Raw genomic sequence first — 18,769 nt, 5'->3', positions numbered from 1 at the left:
CAGTAGTTGTGGCTCGCAGGCTCAGCAGTTGTGGCACATGGGCTTAGCTGCTCCGCAGCATGTGGGATCTTCCCGGACCAGGGCGCGAACCCGTGTCCCCTGCATTGGCAGGTGGATTCTTAAACGCTGCGCCACCAGGGAAGCCCAACAACAGGTTTAAATGGGTTAATATGTGCTCAGCCCCGTGCTTACATAGAGTGGGCACTCAATAAGTGTGAGCTGCTACTTCTGTTACTATTAATCTGCCAAAAAGTGTCCCAAAAGGGATTGCCTGAAAGAGAAGGGCTCCCTCCTCTGTATGTTTGACAACATGACTCATTTTATACAAGTTTCCGGCACCACGTCCACCATCTATAGAGTGATCGGATGTGTCCCTTAAATAAAAATTCATCAAAAATCTAGCAGTAGATTCCAAACCCACTGCATTGTCCTAAAAGCAGCTTTCAGTAGGAAATGAATAGCTCAGGAATGAAAGACAATAAGTAACTAGTCTTTGCATTACTTAGGAGAGAGGAGGAAAATCTGTTCAAAGGCAAACAAGAGGAAGTAAAACAATGTGAAAAGAGAAAATTAAACGCAAATCGGAATCCGGCAGGTTTGAGGCGCCCCAGCTCCTCCAGCTCTTTTCCAGATCGCAGCCGTGCAGTGCAGCGAGGGCAGGGCCTTTCCCCAGGACCCTTCTCAGGGCCCTCACCCCTCACGCCCTCTTTCTGTCCCCAGCTGGCACGCTATCATCGTAGATGGACACAGCGTGGAGGAGCTGTGCAAGGCTTTCGGGCAGGTCAAGAACCAGCCAACGGTCATCATTGCCAAGACCTTCAAGGGTCGAGGCATCACAGGTCTGTATGCTCGAGTCTCCTCCCACCCACCACCCCAGGACTGGGCCCTGCGGCTGACTGAAGAGGGGGTGGTTTAGGAGGCATATGCCTCTGAGAGCCCGTGCCTGGAGTTGAGCCAGCCGCTTGCTTCCTCAGCGGAGTGCACCCAGTCCAGGGAAGGGGGAGCAGGAGACTTGCTGGGCAGCGTGGCTGAGCTGGGATTTAGAGCCTGGTTTGGCTGGTCTCGACTGGGGGTCATGTGTAGGCAGGAGGAGAGGGAGGACTTGGGAAGGACTGTGGGTAAGGAGAGAGGACACTCCCTGCCTGGCATCTGCAGAGCGACCTTGACGGCTCCAGCTGTCTGCCCTGAGCCGAAGGGCTGATGCCGGGAGCCCCAGGAAAGCCTGGGGAGACCTAGATTCTTCCCTAGGAGGCAAGCGGGGTACCCCCATGCAATGGAAAAGTGATTCCAGAGGCCTGTGCTGGTGGGCAGCCCAGGAGCGTCTGGAAGATGGTTCCTGTGCCTGGCCTGAGAGCCATGCAGACATAAGCCCCTCCCTAGCACCTAGGCACAGGCTCCAGACCCTTGCTTGGGGCTGGGATGGCCCTTGCCCATTGTAACGATGGGAAGATGGGGCTAGAAGTGGCCAGGGACTTGCCCAGGGATACAGGGAGTCTGGCAGTAAAAGGGCTAACTGCAGGCTCTGGGCTGGCTTCACTGTGCCATGTGTCCGGCTCTGCCCCTGCCCACCAGGGGTCACGTCCCCCTCTGCCTGTGTGGACTTGAGGTAAATGAGGATATTCACTGGTATCTGGGAAGAAGTGCACAGCTCTGGAACCTTCTGGGAGAGGACTCTGGGATACAGTCATGGCCTCAGTGCCGCTGATGCTGACTCCTCAGGTGTTACCACCACGTGGGATCTGGAAACCTCAGCTCCTGGGGGCTGCTTGGGAGGGTTAGTCCTTGGCTTTCTCCAGGCTGTGGTGACATCTGAGGTGACCTTAGAGGAGAAGGTTATTAAGTCTCACTGGTCCCCACACGGCAAGATGCCCCTGGGGTTGCACCTGGGGGCTTACAGAGCCCCGTCTGCTGCTCACTGACGCATAGGTGACCTTGGCAGTGCCCCCACTGCCCTAGGCCTCAGCTTCCTCTCCCAACCTATGCAACAAACTGAGTGATTTCTACAGCAGACCCCACGCTGTGCAGGCTTGGGGTGGGGAGGTGATGCAAGGGGAATGGGATGGGGTGGCATGCCAGCAACATTCATCTACCACACATGCCCCCTCCCCACTGGGAGCTCCTGGGGGACTGGGCTGCTACTCAACAGGGGCCTGCAGTTGAGTGCTGGTCACCATGGTCCTCCTTCCCTGACCCCCATAGCGGCCTGCCCTTGACGTGTGGAGGGTTAGGCCCCCTCGAGCAGTTTCCTGGCCCTCTGGGAGCTTTCACCTTACCTGTCCCTCTGCCCTCCTACGTTGTACCCATAGGGATAGAAGATAAGGAGTCTTGGCATGGGAAGCCCCTCCCCAAAAACATGGCTGATCAGATCATCCAGGAAATCTACAGCCAGATCCAGAGCAAAAAGAAGATCCTGGCGAAACCCCCGCAGGAGGACACCCCCTCGGTGGACATTACCAACATCAGAATGCCCACCCCACCCAGCTACAAAGTTGGGGACAAGGTACCCAGTTGGGCCTCACTTTTCTGGACTGGTTGGGCTAGGGTGGCAGCGGTTCTCTGGTTCCCCAGGGCTGGGGCTGGGAAAGAGAAGAGAGATTAGATTAGTTCTGGGTGAGGAAGAACCCTGAGATGTTGCTCCTGCCAGTTCTTTCATGGGGCCAGCCAGCTCTGGAATTATTTACATGCAGAGAGGCTCAGAGAGGGCAAGGGATTTGCCCATAGTCACACAGCAAGCTACTGGGATCAAAGCTGACAGCTTCTGAGTTCCCCCCCCCCCCAGCCCCGGTCCATCGTGGCCTTGGCCTGCGCTCAGGACTCCCCCACTTCTGGCCAGGCAAAGGGCAGGCCTGCCCGGCTCTGGGCACTCCCCCTTGTGGACCCATCAGTGCCACCTGAGTCAGGCTTTCTGACTCCCAGGCCCTCAGTGTATTCTCGTGCAGAGTGGGGCGCGTTCACAGGCCTCTTTCACAGGGCTGGGGAAATGGGGGTGTTAGGACATCTTTTCCAGCTCAGATGGTTCATAGCCGGGCTGGAGACAAGAGGCTGCACCCAAGACATTCATCGTTTTAAGTTCTTATTGGCACCCTTACAGAAGTTTCCATAGGGCCGTATGCTGCTGGGCTTCCTTCTTCTGCTGTTTTACCCTTTTCCTCCCTGGTGGAAGCTATGGCCCAGAGGCTGGGCTGGGCTCCAGGCCACATGCCCCCCGAGGTGCTCAGCCTTCCCACTCTCCTCCCTACAGATAGCCACCCGCAAGGCCTATGGGCAGGCCCTGGCCAAGCTGGGCCACGCCAGCGACCGCATCATCGCCCTGGACGGGGACACCAAGAATTCCACCTTCTCAGAACTCTTCAAAAAGGAGCACCCAGACCAATTCATCGAGTGCTACATTGCTGAGCAGAACATGGTGAGTGCAGCTGGGGTCTGAGGGATGCAGGGGCAGGGCCGAACCCCTCCTGTTCCCTTGAGCAGCTGTGTTTGGCAGTGCCAGGTGCCTGCTAGGCCCTAGAAACAGCTAGGACCCAGCATTGACCCTTGACCTCAAGTAACTGGTGGGGGAGGGGTGTTGTGACACCCAAGGGCTGGGTGAGTGCACACCGGGGAGCTGAGCAGGGGATGCTGCACGCAGGCCAGTCGTTGTGGTGGATGGGCTTTCTCTGGGGGTAAAGGGCCCTCCAGGTGGAAGGGCAGGCACAGCCAGGAGGCTGGAACTAGCAGCCAAAGTCTGCCGGGCCCTTTTATGCACAAGGCTTTGGCCCTTGCCACCCTGTGGAATACAGAGATGAGAGAACTTTGTGGACCCCTGTCATGCACACAGTTGGGTTAACAGCTCCTTGTCAGGATCTATGGTTGTTAAATAAGGAACAGTGTTTTGTCCTGTTTTTCAAAATATCCTGGCCGAGGAGCCCAGCCTGGCCTGCAGGCTTCTAGGAACTGGGAGCTTCCTCACCCTGGAGACCACCTGACTCTGCTGCATCCAGAGTTCTTCCTCCACCTGAACCTGAAGTTGTCTCTGGCTTCCAGCCTTGGCAGCTGGAGGGGCCAGGGCCGGGGGGTGGGGGGCTGGGGAAGGAGGGCTCCTGTCAGCTGGTGGGTTTCAGAGCTGTGGAGGTGATGCCAATTTAGAACCAGTGCCTGCACTCAGTGCTTCTGGGCCAGCATTTGGGGCCTGGGGCCTCTGGGCATACAGAGGGGTTGCGAGGGCTGGTCTCTGCAGAGGCCTTGGGGTGGCAGGGAGATGGTGAAGGAGACTTGCAGAGGCCTGGGAAGGATGGACCATCCATGCTCAAGCTTGCTGGCCTGCTCTGTGAAAGGCTTTTCTTGCTAGAAAAGTGTTCCCCAGGAGAGTGATTTTAAGAGAACTTGTGAAATTACGATTTCAAGTGGAAGGAGTTTGGAAACAGACTGTGGAGTCCGTGAGCGCACAGGATCACTTGCATGGGAGGAGGAGAATTAACAGTTACTAGGATGACGGAACCCTCACCTCCCAAGAGGTGGCCCTGGGGGTCCTGGGCCCCCTGGCCACCCTCTCCCTCCTCTGGGCTGACACCACCCACTCTGCCCCCAGGTGAGCATCGCCGTGGGCTGTGCCACACGTGACAGGACGGTGCCCTTCTGCAGCACCTTTGCAGCCTTCTTTACGCGGGCCTTTGACCAGATTCGCATGGCAGCCATCTCCGAGAGCAACATCAACCTCTGCGGCTCCCACTGCGGCGTGTCCATCGGTAAGGAGCTGCGGCCGGGTGCTCACACCTGTGACGTCCCCAGAGTTCTTTTTATTTTATTTTATTTTTTTGCTTTTTCCCACACATGAACATTTATTAAACATTTTGAGTATTATACACAATTTGCTTCTTTTACTTAGCAATTTTTGGCATTTTTCTGTCAGTACTTCATTCTTTTTAACTGCTGCAGATGTTATATTCTATAGACATATTGGTTAGTTATTTCTTATTAATCAACATTTGGGCTGTTTCCAAGTTTGAAAAAGAAAGTTGCAAGAAATACTCTTGGGTCCATTTCTTTGTTCAGGATTAATTTCTAGAAGTGGAAGTTCTGGGTCCAAACCCAGAATACTTTGAATTTTAATTGATATTGCTAACTTACACTCTAAAAAGGTTGTACCAATTTATAAGGCAGAAAATGCTAATTTTTTTTTTTGATACTTAATCTAAATCTTTGCTAAAGTGATGGGTAAAACATGTTTTAATTTTCATTTTTTAATTCTGTGTTTAGTTTCTAACTTACTAATTTTCATTTCTAGCAATATTCATTCTCAATTTTCACCTCTTTGAATTTTTAATTTTAGCCATTATGCTTGATATTAGGTTATTCTTTTTTGTAAAGAGCAGCCAATTCTTATTCTATCATTGTAACATCCCATGCAATCTCATTGAAGATCAGAAACAAAGTTTTTTAAGGTCTCAGACCTTCTCCTTTAACCACCGAAAAGGTAGTCTCGTACCTGCCTCTTTACTATCTCTGGAGTATCCTGGAGTTTTCAACTTATTGACTCCTAGTCTGAGTGAACAGAATTTTTTTCAAAAGTGTGATATAAAGTAATTCACAGTCCCTTTTTTCATCTAGTTTTAGTAACTGAATGCTAACTCTTCTGTTTATAATCCATTTCTGACCTTTGGCCCCATCTGCCTAGCTCCTAGCTCTATAGGCTCTGGTTTCAACTCATGCTACCAGGGGACTCTGCCACTTTGGGCTGTCTTGGTAGATGTTCTACCCTAGGCACGTGCTGGTCACCTATTCTTGACTCTTGATGGGCATTCAGGCAGTTACAGCAAGAAATGTTTCACAAATGGTATCTGATACAGTCTTGTTAAGATTAATGGGGAATAAAAGTACTTTGCTTAAAAAAAAAGTACTTTGCTTAGAAATAATTATCCATAGATCTAAAGTCAACAACACTCTCCACAACAAAAAATACATAATTTTTGGGGGGGGGGAGGAGGAGGCTTTAGATCAGAAATCACTTTCACATTAATTGTTCTTTTTATATACTTCAAATTTGTACTTAATGCCTTTCTCCTCCTGGACATCAGAAGGAACACCTGGATATCTTATAAACGGAACTGCCTCCCACTATCCAAACCACGTCCACTTTATTTGTTAATTCTGGTTGCTCAATAAGTTTTAAGGCATCATCCAGACTTTTAGCAAGAAAACGAGCTCCCTGTGGAGGTTCTGTGAGTTCTCTACTGAGAACTATATTAATTCTGTCCTTTTAAAGGTCGATTCTTCTCTGGAATGGAGAACCAGGTTTTCCCACCCATAATCACCAAATTCTGTTTACCTGAGCAGGGGCCCGGGCAGGTCCGCATTCTTGCCGATGCCCATGTTCTGGGACACAGCGACAATGCAGTTTAGCAGACGAACCATGACGGTGGCAGAAAACACTTCCGAGCTAGCACGTCACACTGCCGGGGATAGCCCACCAGCTTGGCGCGAAATTCTGTCCCCGGACTTCTGAAACAGGGTTTGGGGCCAGGATTCCATTCCACGCCTGAGGTCTTACTTTAGCATATCCTTTCCCACACCCCAGGGGAAGATGGGCCCTCCCAGATGGCCCTGGAAGATCTGGCTATGTTTCGGTCTGTCCCCATGTCAACCGTCTTTTACCCAAGCGATGGGGTGTCTACGGAGAAGGCAGTGGAATTAGCAGCCAATAGAAAGGTAGGTCACTTAACTGTTCTTTCTTCAGCTGGCAGCTAGCGCTTCCGTAAAGGGACGGGAAGGGAGGCCAGTATGCAGGCCCAGAGCTGATAATTTGCTGCCCCAGAGTGGTGTCTCCTGACCTTGCACTGGTGTTGTGGCTTGGAGGAGTTAGACCAGGAAAAATGAAATACACACCACCCTTCCTGCTGCGTGGCAGACATTGCTAATTGATCACCACTCTCTTTCACCACTGAGCATCCTGGCAGCCCCTGCCAATCCAGCAGTTGCTGCCTGTCTGCCCTCCCTGAGTTGAATTCTCCAAGACGGAATGAACTGAGTCCTGAACAAGAGCCACGCTGCCATTGACTGGAATGTCTCACATGGCTCTCGTCCCTCTGAGGGCAGGGGGTGAGCCACAGCACTCTGGGGCGGGGGGCGGGGGGGTGCAGTCCTTGGAGGCCAGTCTACCTGATGGAGAAGTTATCTTCCATCTGGGGCTTGGGGCTGGCTGTCACGCAGGAGGAATATTTGGAGAGGCACGTGCTGCAGAGGAAAGACTCCAGTCCTCAGGGTTGGAAGTCCTGCATCCTGAAATCCTCAGTTATTCTGTTTCATTCCAGGGCATCTGCTTCATCCGGACCAGCCGCCCAGAAAATGCCATCATCTACAACAACAATGAGGATTTCCAAATCGGACAGGCCAAGGTCAGTGTGGTTTATACCCCAATGAGATCCCACAGAGAGAGCCTGAGGTCGGGACCCACCCCAGTCTACCAGACTCTGAGCCTCACTGGCCCCCATGTTGCCCCCAGGTGGTCCTGAAGAGCAGGGACGACCAGGTGACTGTGATCGGGGCTGGGGTGACCCTGCATGAGGCCTTGGCTGCTGCTGACCTGCTAAAGAAAGGTAAGGAGGGTGGGACCCACAAAGTTTTAGATGGGGTGCTAACTGCAGACCCAGTCTTGGGTGAAGAAAAATCTCGTCTAATTAAATGATGAGAATATTACTAAAAGCCAGGCTTGGAACACTCACTGTGTGCCCAGCATGGTGGCCAGATCAGAGGCCCTGGAGCCTGAATCTACTTAGCTGGCTGCTAATTAACTAAGTCTGTTATTCAGCATCGTTGTGGCTCGTTTCCCCATCCATGATGGAGGTACTATCACCTTCCTCACGGGGCTGTCCTGAGGATTTAATAAACGTGACCTGGCATTGTTATTATCACTGCGAGCTCACAAGTGTTAGCTGTAGGGAAGACAGGCATTAGCCTCCCCTGCAGTAGAATCACAACAGATTTCAGCCGTGCTGAGCACCCAGGAGAGGGTGGACATGAGTGTCCTTAGGAAAATGACCTCAGGGCTTCCCTGGTGGCACACTGGTTAAGAATCCACCTGCCAGTGCAGGGGACATGGTTCAGGCCCTGGTGCAGGAAGATCCCACCTGCCGCGGAGCAACTAAGCCCATGCGCCACAACTACCGAGCCTGCGCTCTAGAGCCTGGGAGTCACAACTACTGAGCCCACACGCCTAGAGCCCGTGCTCTGCAACAAGACAAGCCACGGCGACTAGAGAAAGCCCGCGCGCAGCAACGAAGACCCAATGCAGCCAAAAATAAATAAATTTAAAAAAAGAAAAGAAAATGACCTCAGATGTGAGTAGGAACTGATAAGCAAAGAGGGTATCGAAGAGGCCCAGGCAGAAGGAACAGAGCTCTGAGGAACTGGGGGGAGGGCCAGAGCAGGAGCGAGACGGGCTGGAGATCCAGGGGGAGGGTTGACCCATCCTCCTGACCTGACACTGTCCTGCCTGCAGCCACAGCTCCCCTCCCCACCACCCCACATGCCCTCACTTTACCTCAGGGCGGACCCCTGGAGGCGGCCGTCCCTCTGGCTTTCCCTGACAGTCAGTCCAAAGGCCAAGATACTGCAGCCCAGGGCGTGAGGGGAGAGAGGAGGCGCTCCTCTTCCTGCCTGAGACCTGCTGCTCCTGTCAGGCCAGGGAGGCTCCGAGGTGGAGGGGTGGGTGTGGAGGACACGGGCATCACAGATCAACAGAGGAGGTGGCCGAGCCATTGGGGGTGGGCAGCTGTGTGACAGGCCCCCTCGCAGGGTGCCCATCAAAGGCCCCCAAAGGGCAGACCCATGGTGCCCAGCTCCTTCCCCTCAGCCCGCCCCACTTCTCCTCACCTCACAGAGAAGATCAACATTCGCGTGTTGGACCCTTTCACCATCAAGCCCCTGGACAAGAAGCTCATTCTCGACAGTGCCCGTGCTACCAAGGGCAGGATCGTCACCGTGGAGGACCACTACTATGAAGGTGAGAGAGCCAGGGACACACAGGTTGGGAGGGCTGGGGGCATAGGGCTGGACATCCTCCTTTATCCCAGCCCCAGGAAGGTAGCTGCGGCCCAGGAAACCCAGAGCAGCTGGGACTTGGCCTCTTAACAGACCTCAGGCTTGGCCTGGGGACCCTTGAACTCAACGGCTGGAATGGCTCCTTGGATCCCTGCCTGACCCAGGAAGCCCGAGAGGGTTCCAGCCGTGCTAAGAGCACACAGTGGTCATGTCCCTGAAGTACCTGAAAGTTAAGGCTGTTGTGCAGAATCAAACCGGGAAAGCGACACAATTTCTGGCTTTACTGAGTTTTTCACAAAGCCACCCTCTACAAATACACACTACTCTCTCCTCCAAAGCAGGCCCCCGGGGATAGACGGGCTTAGACCCTGAGACCAGGTGCGGATGTCGGTTGATGACAGCTGCCCAGAGGATGGTGCTCAGTATGACTCAGAGGCCATATTTGGGCTTATGAAAAAAATAAGTACTGTGATTGGTGATGTCTGCTCTGGCTACAGGCGTAGGGCACGGTGGTTGGTATATAGGCCATCCCCCCACCCTTGGGAAAGGGAATAAACTCCAACTGATTCAGGGCCCAGGGGGGCAGCTAGGGGCTCTGGGGACCTGCCCACTGCTCACCTGAGGCTGCATCACCTGACTCACCTCCTTTCCTTTGTCCAGGTGGCATAGGTGAGGCAGTGGCCTCTGCAGTAATGGGCGAGCCTGGCGTCACTGTCACCCGCCTGGCTGTCAGCCATGTGCCAAGAAGCGGGAAACCAACAGAGCTGCTCAAGATGTTCGGCATTGACAAGGACGCCATCGCGCAAGCCGTGCGGGGCCTGGTCACCAAGGCCTAGTGGGGGGTGTGGGGTACAGCGTGGGAGTGAGTTCTACACATTCCTGAGATCCTGGCAGAGGTGCTCAAAGATGTGCCGAGAGGAGTCATAAATATATGTTTTGAGAAAAATGAATTGGCTCCTGAAATGCTTTTTCTTTGGTGTGAATGCAGCCAGTGCTGGTTCAGAGGAAGAAGGGTGGAGGGAGAAGTAGGGAGGTTGGCGCAGTCGGTTCTGAGCTGCTGCTGCTGCTTCCCAAGCACCACCAGGTTCGCCTGCAACCTGCCTTCCAGCCCAGAGGCGGAAGCTCTCACCCTCAGCTGGCCCGGCCCCAGGGGTCTAGGGAGCTGCCTCATAGTCTGACCCCTGTGGTCCGAGGTCTCCTGGGGTAGGGAGGGCACTCGCTTATTGCTCCAGTTCCTTCCCATGCCCTCTTAACCAGCAGCCTCAGAGAAGCAGAGGCAAACAGGGTAGCCCCATCCTGAGAAAGAATGAAGCTCTCAGGTCGGCATCAGAGCTGCAGGCAGCAAGAAAAACAAGAATCTCCCACCCAGCACCACAGACCCAGCAGTCCTCAATTCCAAGTGTGCAGAACTGCCTCCCCACGACTTGTGAAAATGCAGTTTCCTGGGCCTTGCCTCTGGGGCCGGACTCTGTATTTGACAGCTGGTCCAGGAGCTTCTGCTCACACTTAGAAAGCTGTCCAGGCCCGAGCTCCAGCCTCTACGTGGGGCTGGTTCCCTCACCCCCGTGACCACAGCTTATTTCTCCCTTGCTCCCTGGGCTCAGCTACGGTAGGCCTTGCCTGTAGCCAAATGCATCGAACCTTATCCCGACCTAGGACAAACTAATGCCAGGGAAAGAGAGCTGGGTGCTCCCAGCCACTGGTGGGGTTCCCAGGAAATCCGGAGCCCTTGGGGAGATGAGACACTCACAGACATGTCTATTTGTCCGCCCAACAACCTGGACAGTATGAAGCAGTTACACCCACAGTCAGCTCACAAGGCTACTCAGCCAGCTTGGCTGGACCAGAGGCTGTGTGCCTGTGTTTAACACCAATTCCAAAGGGTGCCAGGAAGAGCAGGGGCGGGGAGGAGTCCTGAGCCAGGGCTTATCAGCCTGCTGGCACCAACTGGAGGCAACTTAAGCACCAGAAGCGGACATCAGGGCAAACACCAGGGAGGCTGGCACCAGGCACTGCAGGAAGCCCACATGGGTAGGGGGAGGAGGGGAGCAGGCAAGCCCTCTCTTCCCGCCTGGGACCAGTGGGATGGGGGGAAGAGGATAGTTCTCAGCCAGAGCTCTGGGTCCTGACACAACTCTGATTCCCCTTCTTGTATAATCCAAAATAAACTACAGTAAACCAGAAAAAAAGAGTAAGGAAATCCATGGAGGTCTGCAAAGCAGCAGCCTGGGGACAGGGAGCTGGGGTGGCTGCCACCTGGTGGTCATCCCTGGTACTGTGATGCCTGGAATGGATCCCCAAGGTGGGGCTGAGACAAGGAGTGGGACGGCAGCTGTTGTCCCAGGACTGGGCTGCAGCCAACCAGGACCAGAGGAGTGGGAGGTGAAGGTGACATTGCTGAACACCTCCTGCAAGCCAGCGCTTTATGTGTATACATCTATTTAGCCCTTCCACCTGGATCATCCCCATCTTTCAGATGAGGTAGAACTGAGGCTCAGATGAGACACCAGTTACTCCAGCACAGTAGTAAAAGGCAGAGCTGGGATTGGAACCCGGTTCTCTCTCACTCCGAGACCTCAGCCTCTGCACCCTCAGCCCCCTGGAGAAGGGGTTGTGCAGCGGGCACCTGGAGAAGGGCCTTGGGTCCTGCAGGACCATGGCCATGGTGAGCGTGGACAGAGCACGCTGGAGCTCAGATTCTGTACAGCTGTCAGCAAAGCCACCTGTGGTCCTTGGGGCCTAAGGCCCATGCACGTAAGTTTCTAGAAGCAAATGGTGGGAAAAGGGCACCTGAGCCATGGACACAGGCCCAGGCCTGCAGGGAGGCTGGGGTAGACCTGCTGGGCCCATCTATATGCATCAGCCATGGCCCCAAGGACCTGGGCAGCCCTGGATAATCCAAGCAGAGGGACAGGACAGGCAGCTGCCCCAACACCCCAGCCTGCTAAGCCTCTCAAAACCCACACAGCTTGTGAGGGAAAAGACAAAGGCCTGGGCGGGCAGGCCCTTGGGGCTTAGGCAGGATATGAAGGAAGTGACAATACTCCCAAGGCCCCAGACCTAGTCCTAAGACATCAGGGACACAGGAAACTGGGACACTTATGGACCCAGAGCCCATGATGAGCCTTTGAAACCCTGCTTCCTCTCTTTGGGTGAGAAGACATAGTATAAAACGTGCTTGGTAGGGACTTCCCTACAGGTCCAGCAATTAAGACTCCGCGCTTCCACTGCAGGGACGGCGGGTCTGATCCCTGGTCAGGGAACTAAGACCCCACATGCTGTGCGGTGTGGCCAAGCACGTGCAGGAAGCCCAGTCAGCTGGGCCCTCATGAGAGTCCGAGGAACCTGTTATTTCCTCCTCAGCCCCTGGCCAGGGAGGATGAGAAGCCAGGACACAGTGCCCAAGGCTCTCCTTGGCCTGACCTCCCAGCCAGAAAGGCCTGGCCAAGCCTCATGGCTTAGGCAGCTGAGTGGGAGGTCAGTATGGCCTGGGGAGGGTCAGCTCCAGGGCCCCACAACAGCCTCAGGACAAACTCCTGGCACCAGTGAAGGGCCTCCCAGCCCAGCTGGCAGGGAGGGGAGGCCAGGGATCACTTTTCTTTGCACCACCCCACAGCCGTGCATGTGACATGGCTACAGGGGTGAGGGGTGCCCTGGGGACTTCTCGGTTCTCAGGCGAGGCTGAGCTAGGTGAGCCTGACAAAATAATACAGGTCTTTTCTGCCTTCTTCTACTTACCATATGTTTTTAAGGTTCACCCATGTATCAGAATTTCATTTCTTTTTATTGCCAAATAATATATATTATTGTATGGTTATACCGCATTTTATTTTTCCATTCATCAGTTATTTCTCCTTTTTGTCTACTATAAGTAACGCTTCTATAAACATTTGTGGTCTGGGGGGGACATATGTTCTCATTTCTCTTGGGTGTATACCTAGGATTGGAATTGCTGGTAACTATCTATGTTTAACTTTCTGAGGAACTGCAAGGCTGATGGCTGTGCCATTTTACATTCCCACCAGCAATGCATAACAGATCCAATTTCTCTTCACCCTTGCCAACACTTGTAATTATCTTTTTTATTACAGGTGAGGTGGTATCTCATGGTTTTGATCTGCATTCTCACGATGGATAATGGTGTGGAACATCTTTTTATATGCTTATTGGCCATTTGCACACCTTCTTTGGAGAAATATCTATACGGATTCTTTGTCTATTTTTAAAATTGGGTTATTTTTCTTCTTATTATTGAATTGTATGGACTGAATGTTTGTATCCCCTCAAAGTCCATATGTGGACATTCTCATCCCTAGTGTGATGAAATTTGGAGGTGGGGCCTTTGGAAGATAATTAGGGTTGGATAAGGTCATGAGGGTGGAGCTCTTACAATGGAATTAATGCCCTTTTAAAAGAGGAAGCAAAGGGGGCTTCCCTGGTGGCGCAGTGTTTTAGAATCTGCCTGCCAATGCAGGGGACACGGGTTCGAGCCCTGGTCTGGGAAGATCCCACATGTTGCAGAGCAACTAGGCCTGTGAGCCACAACTACTGAGCCTGCGTGTCTGGAGCCTGTGCTCCGCAACAAGAGAGGCCGCGATAGTGAGAGGCCCGCGCACCACGATGAAGAGTGGCCCCCGCTTGCCACAACTAGAGAAAGCCCTCGCACAAAAACGAAGACCCAACACAGCCAAAAAAAAAGAGGAAGCAAATAAGATCTGTCTTATGTTATGTGAGGACATAACTAAAAAGCCATCTGCATACCAGGAAGAGGGCTTTCAGACACCAAATCTGAGGGCACCTTGATCTTGGACTTTCCAGAACTATGATAAATAAATAATTGTTGGCTAAACCACCCAGTCTATGGTAATTTATAACAGTAGCCCAAACTAAGACAAATTGTAAGAGTTCTTTATTTATGTAGTCCAGATACAAGTCCCTTATCAGAATTATGATTTGAAAATATTTTCTCCTGTTCTGTGGGTCTGCCATTTTTTAAAATCTTTTTTGTTGAGATAATTGTGGATTCACAAGAAGTTGCAAAAAAAGAAGAGGTCTCATGACCTCAGCCAACTTTCTCCAGTGGTGGCATCTTACATAACTATTGTGCATCACCAAGACCAGGACATGCACGTTTGTACAACGTCTCAGGTGACCACAAACCTTACTCAGATTTCACCAGTTCCTGTCTTTTTCATAGGACTTGAAGGCCTTCACTTCTTGTCCTTTCTGTGGTAAGGACAGGGGGGGCAGAATGTGAGGTGTCTCACTGCAGCCGGGGACCAAATGCTCCTTTCTCTCCCAGTGAGGACATCTGTGCTTCCAGGATCTCCGTGTGGAGATCCACACAGATGCCTCTTGCAGCAGAGCTGGGGTCACAACCGTTCCCTCATCTCACCAAAGATCCCCTCCCCGGATGTTGTGTGTAGGGGGATCCAGGTTCTGCCACAAAGAAAGCTGCCACCTAAAATAGCCTGTCCTTCCCAGCCTCCGGGACAATCGGTTTTGGGGGTGGGTATTACTTTAATAATTAAAGCATTTCAGAGACAGGTTCCAGCCCTCCTCCCCAAGATGAGTCCCTGCCTGGGGCTCCCCTGTGCTCTTCTGTCCCCTTCGGGGTGGGGGGAGAGGTAACAGAAGAGCAAGGGGACACTGGCAAGTGCTCTGGGCAGGATTCCAGAAATCACTAACTCTTGGGGATCTGGGTGTTACAGACATGGGGATTTGAAGTATGAATCTGGGAAAATACATAAGGGCAAAGACAGGCTGCCCACTCTCACCACTATTATTCAACATTGTTTTGGAAGTTTTAGCCACAGCAATCAGAGAAGAAAAAGAAATAAAAGGAATCCAAATTGGAAAAGAAGAAGTAAAGCTGTCACTGTTTGCAGATGACATGATACTATACATAGAGAATCCTAAAGATGCTACCAGAAAACTACTAGAGCTAATCAATGAATTTGGTTGAGTAGCAGGATACAAAATAAATGCACAGAAATCTCTTGCATTCCTATACACTAATGATGAAAAATCTGAAAGAGAAATTAAGGAAACACTCCCATTTACCATTGCAACAAAAAGAATAAAATACCTAGGAATAAACCTATCTAAGGAGACAAAAGACCTGTATGCAGAAAACTATAAGACAGTGATGGGGCTTCCCTGGTGGCACAGTGGTTAAGAATCCGCCTGCCAATGCAAGGGACACAGGTTCAAGCCCTGGTCCAGGAAGATCCCACATGCCACAAAGCAACTAAGTCCGTGCGCCACAACTACTGAGCCTGCGCTCTAGAGCCTGCGAGCCACAACTACTGAAGCCCGCACACCTAGAGCCTGTGCTCCACAACAAGAGAAGCCACCGCGATGAGAAGCCCATGCACCACAACAAAGAGTAGCCCCCGCTTGCTGCAACTAGAGAAAGCCCGCGTGCAGCAACGAAGACCCAACGTGGCAAAAATAAATAAATAAATTTATTTTTTAAAAAAAGACACTGATGAAAGAAATTAAAGATGATACAAACAGATGGAGAGACGTAACATGTTCTTGGATTGGAAGAATCAACATTGTGAAAATGACTCTACTACCCAAAGCAATCTACAGATTCAATGCAATCCCTATCAAACTACCACTGGCATTTTTCACAGAACTAGAACAAAAAATTTCACAATTTGTATGGAAACACAAAAGACCCTGAATAGCCAAAGCAATCTGGAGAAAGAAAAACGGAGCTGGGGGAAGCAGGCTCCCTGACTTCAGACTATACTACAAAGCTACAGTAACCAAGACAGTTTGGTACTGGCACAAAAACAGAAATATAGATCAACGGAACACGATAGAAAGCCCAGAGATAAACCCACGCACATATGGTCACCTTATTTTTGATAAAGGAGGCAAGAGCACACAATGGAGAAACGACAGCATGTTCAATAAGTGGTGCTGGGAAAACTGGACAGCTACATGTAAAAGAATGAAGTTAGAACACTCCCCAACACCATACACAAAAATAAACTCAAAATGGATTAAAGACCTAAATGTAAGGCCAGACACTATAAAACTCTTAGAGGAAAATATAGGCAAAACACTCTTCAACATAAATCACAGCAAGATCCTTTTTGACCCACCTCCTAGAGAAATGGAAATAAAAACAAAAATAAACAAATGGGACTTAATGAAATTTAAAACCTTTTGCACAGCAAAGGAAACCATAAACAAGACAAAAAGACAATCCTCAGAATGGGAAAAAATATTTGCAAATGAAGCAACTGACAAAGGATTAATCTCCAAAATTTACAAGCAGCTCATGCAGCTCAATATCAAAAAAACAAACAACCCAATCCAAAAATGGGCAGAAGACCTAGATATTTCTCCAAAGAAGATATACAGATTGCCAACAAACACATGAATGGATGCTGAATATCACTAATCATTAGAGAAATGCAAATCAAAACTACAGTGAGGTATTACCTCACAGCAGTCAGAATGGCCATCATCAAAAAATCTACAAACAATAAATGCTGGAGTGGGTGTGGAGAAAAGGGAACCCTCTTGCACTGTTGGTGGGAATGTAAATTGATACAGCCACTATGGAGAACAGTATGGAAGTTCCTTAAAAAACTACAAGTAGAACTACCATACGACCCAGCAATCCCACTACTGGGCATATACCCTGAGAAAACCATAATTCATAAAGAGTCATGTACCACGATGTTCATTGCAGCTCTATTTACAACAGCCAGGACATGGAAGCAACCTAAGTGTCCATCGACAGATGAATGGATAAAGAAGATGTGGCACATATATACAATGGAATATTACTCAGCCATAAAATGAAACGAAACTGAGTTATTTGTAGTGAGGTGGATGGACCTAGAGTCTGTCATACAGAGTGAAGTAAGTCAGAAAAAGAAAAACAAATACCGTATGCTAACACATATATATGGAATCTAAAAAAAAAAAAAAAAAATGTCATGAAGAACCTAGGGGCAGGATGGGAATAAAGACGCAGACCTACTAGAGAATGGACTTGAGGACACGGGGAGGGGGATGGGTAAAGTGGGAGAGTGGCATGTACATATATACACTACCAAATGTAAAACCGATAGCTACTGGGAAGCAGCTGCATAGCACAGGGAGATCAGCTTGGTGCTTTGTGACCACCTAGAGGGGTGGGATAGGGAGGGTGGGAGGGAGGGAGATGCAAGAGGGAAGAGATATGGGGATAGATGTATATGTGTAGCTGATCCACTTTGTTATAAGGCAGAAACAAACACACCATTGTAAAGCAATTATACTCCAATAAAGATGTTAAACAAAATACATAAGGGCAAACAGTGGGAAAGGATGAGGCAATAAAAGGGTGTGAACTACAAGGCTCCTCCCCCAAGTAGTGGCTCAGTGGGGGCCACTGAGACCCGCCAAACCAGGTCTTGTGCCCCCACTATCCACTCTAGAGAAAGGGGGTCATGCAGATGTGGCCCTAAGGGCAAGAGAAGGAAAGTGTCTCCTTCGAGTTGTGTCCTGGATGGAGGCACAGGGTCTGCATTGGTGCTGGGCTTGGTGCTGACTCACTCTAGGTCAGGCGCAGCCTTGGGGAGAGTGAGCCTTTGGTCAAGCTGGCAAGGCAGGACAGGGTCCTCGGGGTCAGGTGTCTTGCTACTGCCTCTAGAGCCTAAGCCTGAGCCAGGAGATGTCCTGCTCCCACCCATCTGGGAACGGGGAGGGACAACGTCATCATTAAGGAGGACCCCAGGGCTTCCCTGGTGGCGCAGTGGTTAAGAATCCGCCTGCCAATGCAGGGGACACGGGTTCCAGCCCTGGTCTGGGAAGATCCCACATGCCGTGGAGCAGCTAAGCCCGTGTGGCACAACTACTGAGCCTGCGCTCTAGAGCCCGTGAGCCACAACTACTGAAGCCCGCGCACCTAGAACCCGTGCTCCGCAGCAAGAGAAGCCACAGCAATGAGAAGCCCATGCACCGCAACAAAGAGTAGCCCCCACTCGCCACAACTAGAGAAATCCTGTGCACAGCAACGAAGACCCAATGCAGCCATAAATAAATAAATAAATAAATAAATTTAAAAAAAAAGGAGGACCCCAAAGCTGCCGAAGCCCCGGTCTTAGCTCGGGCTGCATAACAAAATTCCTCAGGCTGGGTGGCTTAAACAACAGAAACTTATTTCTCACTGTTCTGAAGGCTGGAAGTCCAAGATCAAGGTGCCGGCCAATCCGGTTTCTTGTGAGGGCCTACACTGTGGCTTATAGATGTCCTCACATGGCCTTTCCTCCCTGTGCCAGTGGAGACAGACAGTGCCCTTGGTGTCTCTAAGTAAGAGGACACTAACCCTATCTGGTCAGGGTTCCACCCACATGACCTCATTTAACCTTAAATACCTCCTTAGAGTCTCCATCTCCAAATATGGTCACATTGGGGGTTAGGGCTTTAACCTATGAATTTGGGAGCAACACAGTTCAGTGCATAGCAGCCCCCAAATCTACCCAGTTCATGGTTCACCCATCATCTCCCAGGGGAACACTCATCTGGACATTAGAACTTGAAGTTTAAGAGAAAAAGGAAAATATCTGGGATTTAAAGGGGAAGAGGAGGGAAGGTTCTTTAAAAAGGGAGCAGAAATTCATCTACAGATCACTGACCACCTCCCTACACACACCCAAGCCAGGGTGGAGGAAGCCCAGAGCCCCCAGCCTTTATCCCCATCTCACCACAAAAAAAGAGCAACAGAGTTTCCAACATCGACAAA

General features: G+C 51.1%; 2 protein-coding genes and 1 pseudogene across 6 annotated transcripts in view; 1 reads left to right on the top strand and 2 right to left on the bottom strand.

The window, feature by feature from the left end:
* Nucleotides 1–9,965, top strand: part of TKT (transketolase) — a 26,937-nt gene extending 16,972 nt beyond the window's left edge. Inside the window, exons 6-14 of the mRNA XM_022572863.2 lie at nt 721–839; nt 2,307–2,500; nt 3,242–3,406; nt 4,568–4,724; nt 6,554–6,684; nt 7,287–7,370; nt 7,478–7,571; nt 8,855–8,977; nt 9,676–9,965. Coding sequence (XP_022428571.1) covers nt 721–839; nt 2,307–2,500; nt 3,242–3,406; nt 4,568–4,724; nt 6,554–6,684; nt 7,287–7,370; nt 7,478–7,571; nt 8,855–8,977; nt 9,676–9,851 — 1,243 coding nt within the window. The 3' untranslated portion in view covers nt 9,852–9,965. The remainder of the gene's footprint in view (nt 1–720; nt 840–2,306; nt 2,501–3,241; nt 3,407–4,567; nt 4,725–6,553; nt 6,685–7,286; nt 7,371–7,477; nt 7,572–8,854; nt 8,978–9,675) is intronic.
* LOC115803138 (dihydrofolate reductase pseudogene) lies at nt 4,573–7,250 on the bottom strand (annotated as a pseudogene). The gene is made up of 2 exons (XR_016394735.1): nt 7,135–7,250; nt 4,573–6,477 (listed from the first exon to the last, which is right to left on the bottom strand). The product of XR_016394735.1 is annotated as a dihydrofolate reductase pseudogene (transcript).
* The window catches only part of PRKCD (protein kinase C delta), a 65,886-nt gene continuing 51,689 nt past the window's right edge, over nt 4,573–18,769 (bottom strand). For all 4 annotated transcript variants that reach the window (XM_022572864.3, XM_022572865.3, XM_022572866.3 and 1 more), the window contains 2 exons: nt 6,305–18,769; nt 4,573–4,752 (listed from right to left, as the gene is read on the bottom strand). The exon at nt 6,305–18,769 is cut by the window's right edge and continues 19,329 nt beyond it. The gene's annotated coding sequence lies outside the window, so the exon portion shown is untranslated. The remainder of the gene's footprint in view (nt 4,753–6,304) is intronic.

This window comes from Delphinapterus leucas, chromosome 10 (genome assembly GCF_059928025.1).
Source record: "Delphinapterus leucas isolate spDelLeu-1000000601 "Yukka" chromosome 10, BTC_Dleu_Yukka2, whole genome shotgun sequence".
Taxonomy (NCBI): domain Eukaryota; kingdom Metazoa; phylum Chordata; class Mammalia; order Artiodactyla; family Monodontidae; genus Delphinapterus; species Delphinapterus leucas.
Note: the sequence above shows the minus strand (reverse complement) of the source record. Positions and strands in the feature narration are given on the sequence as shown.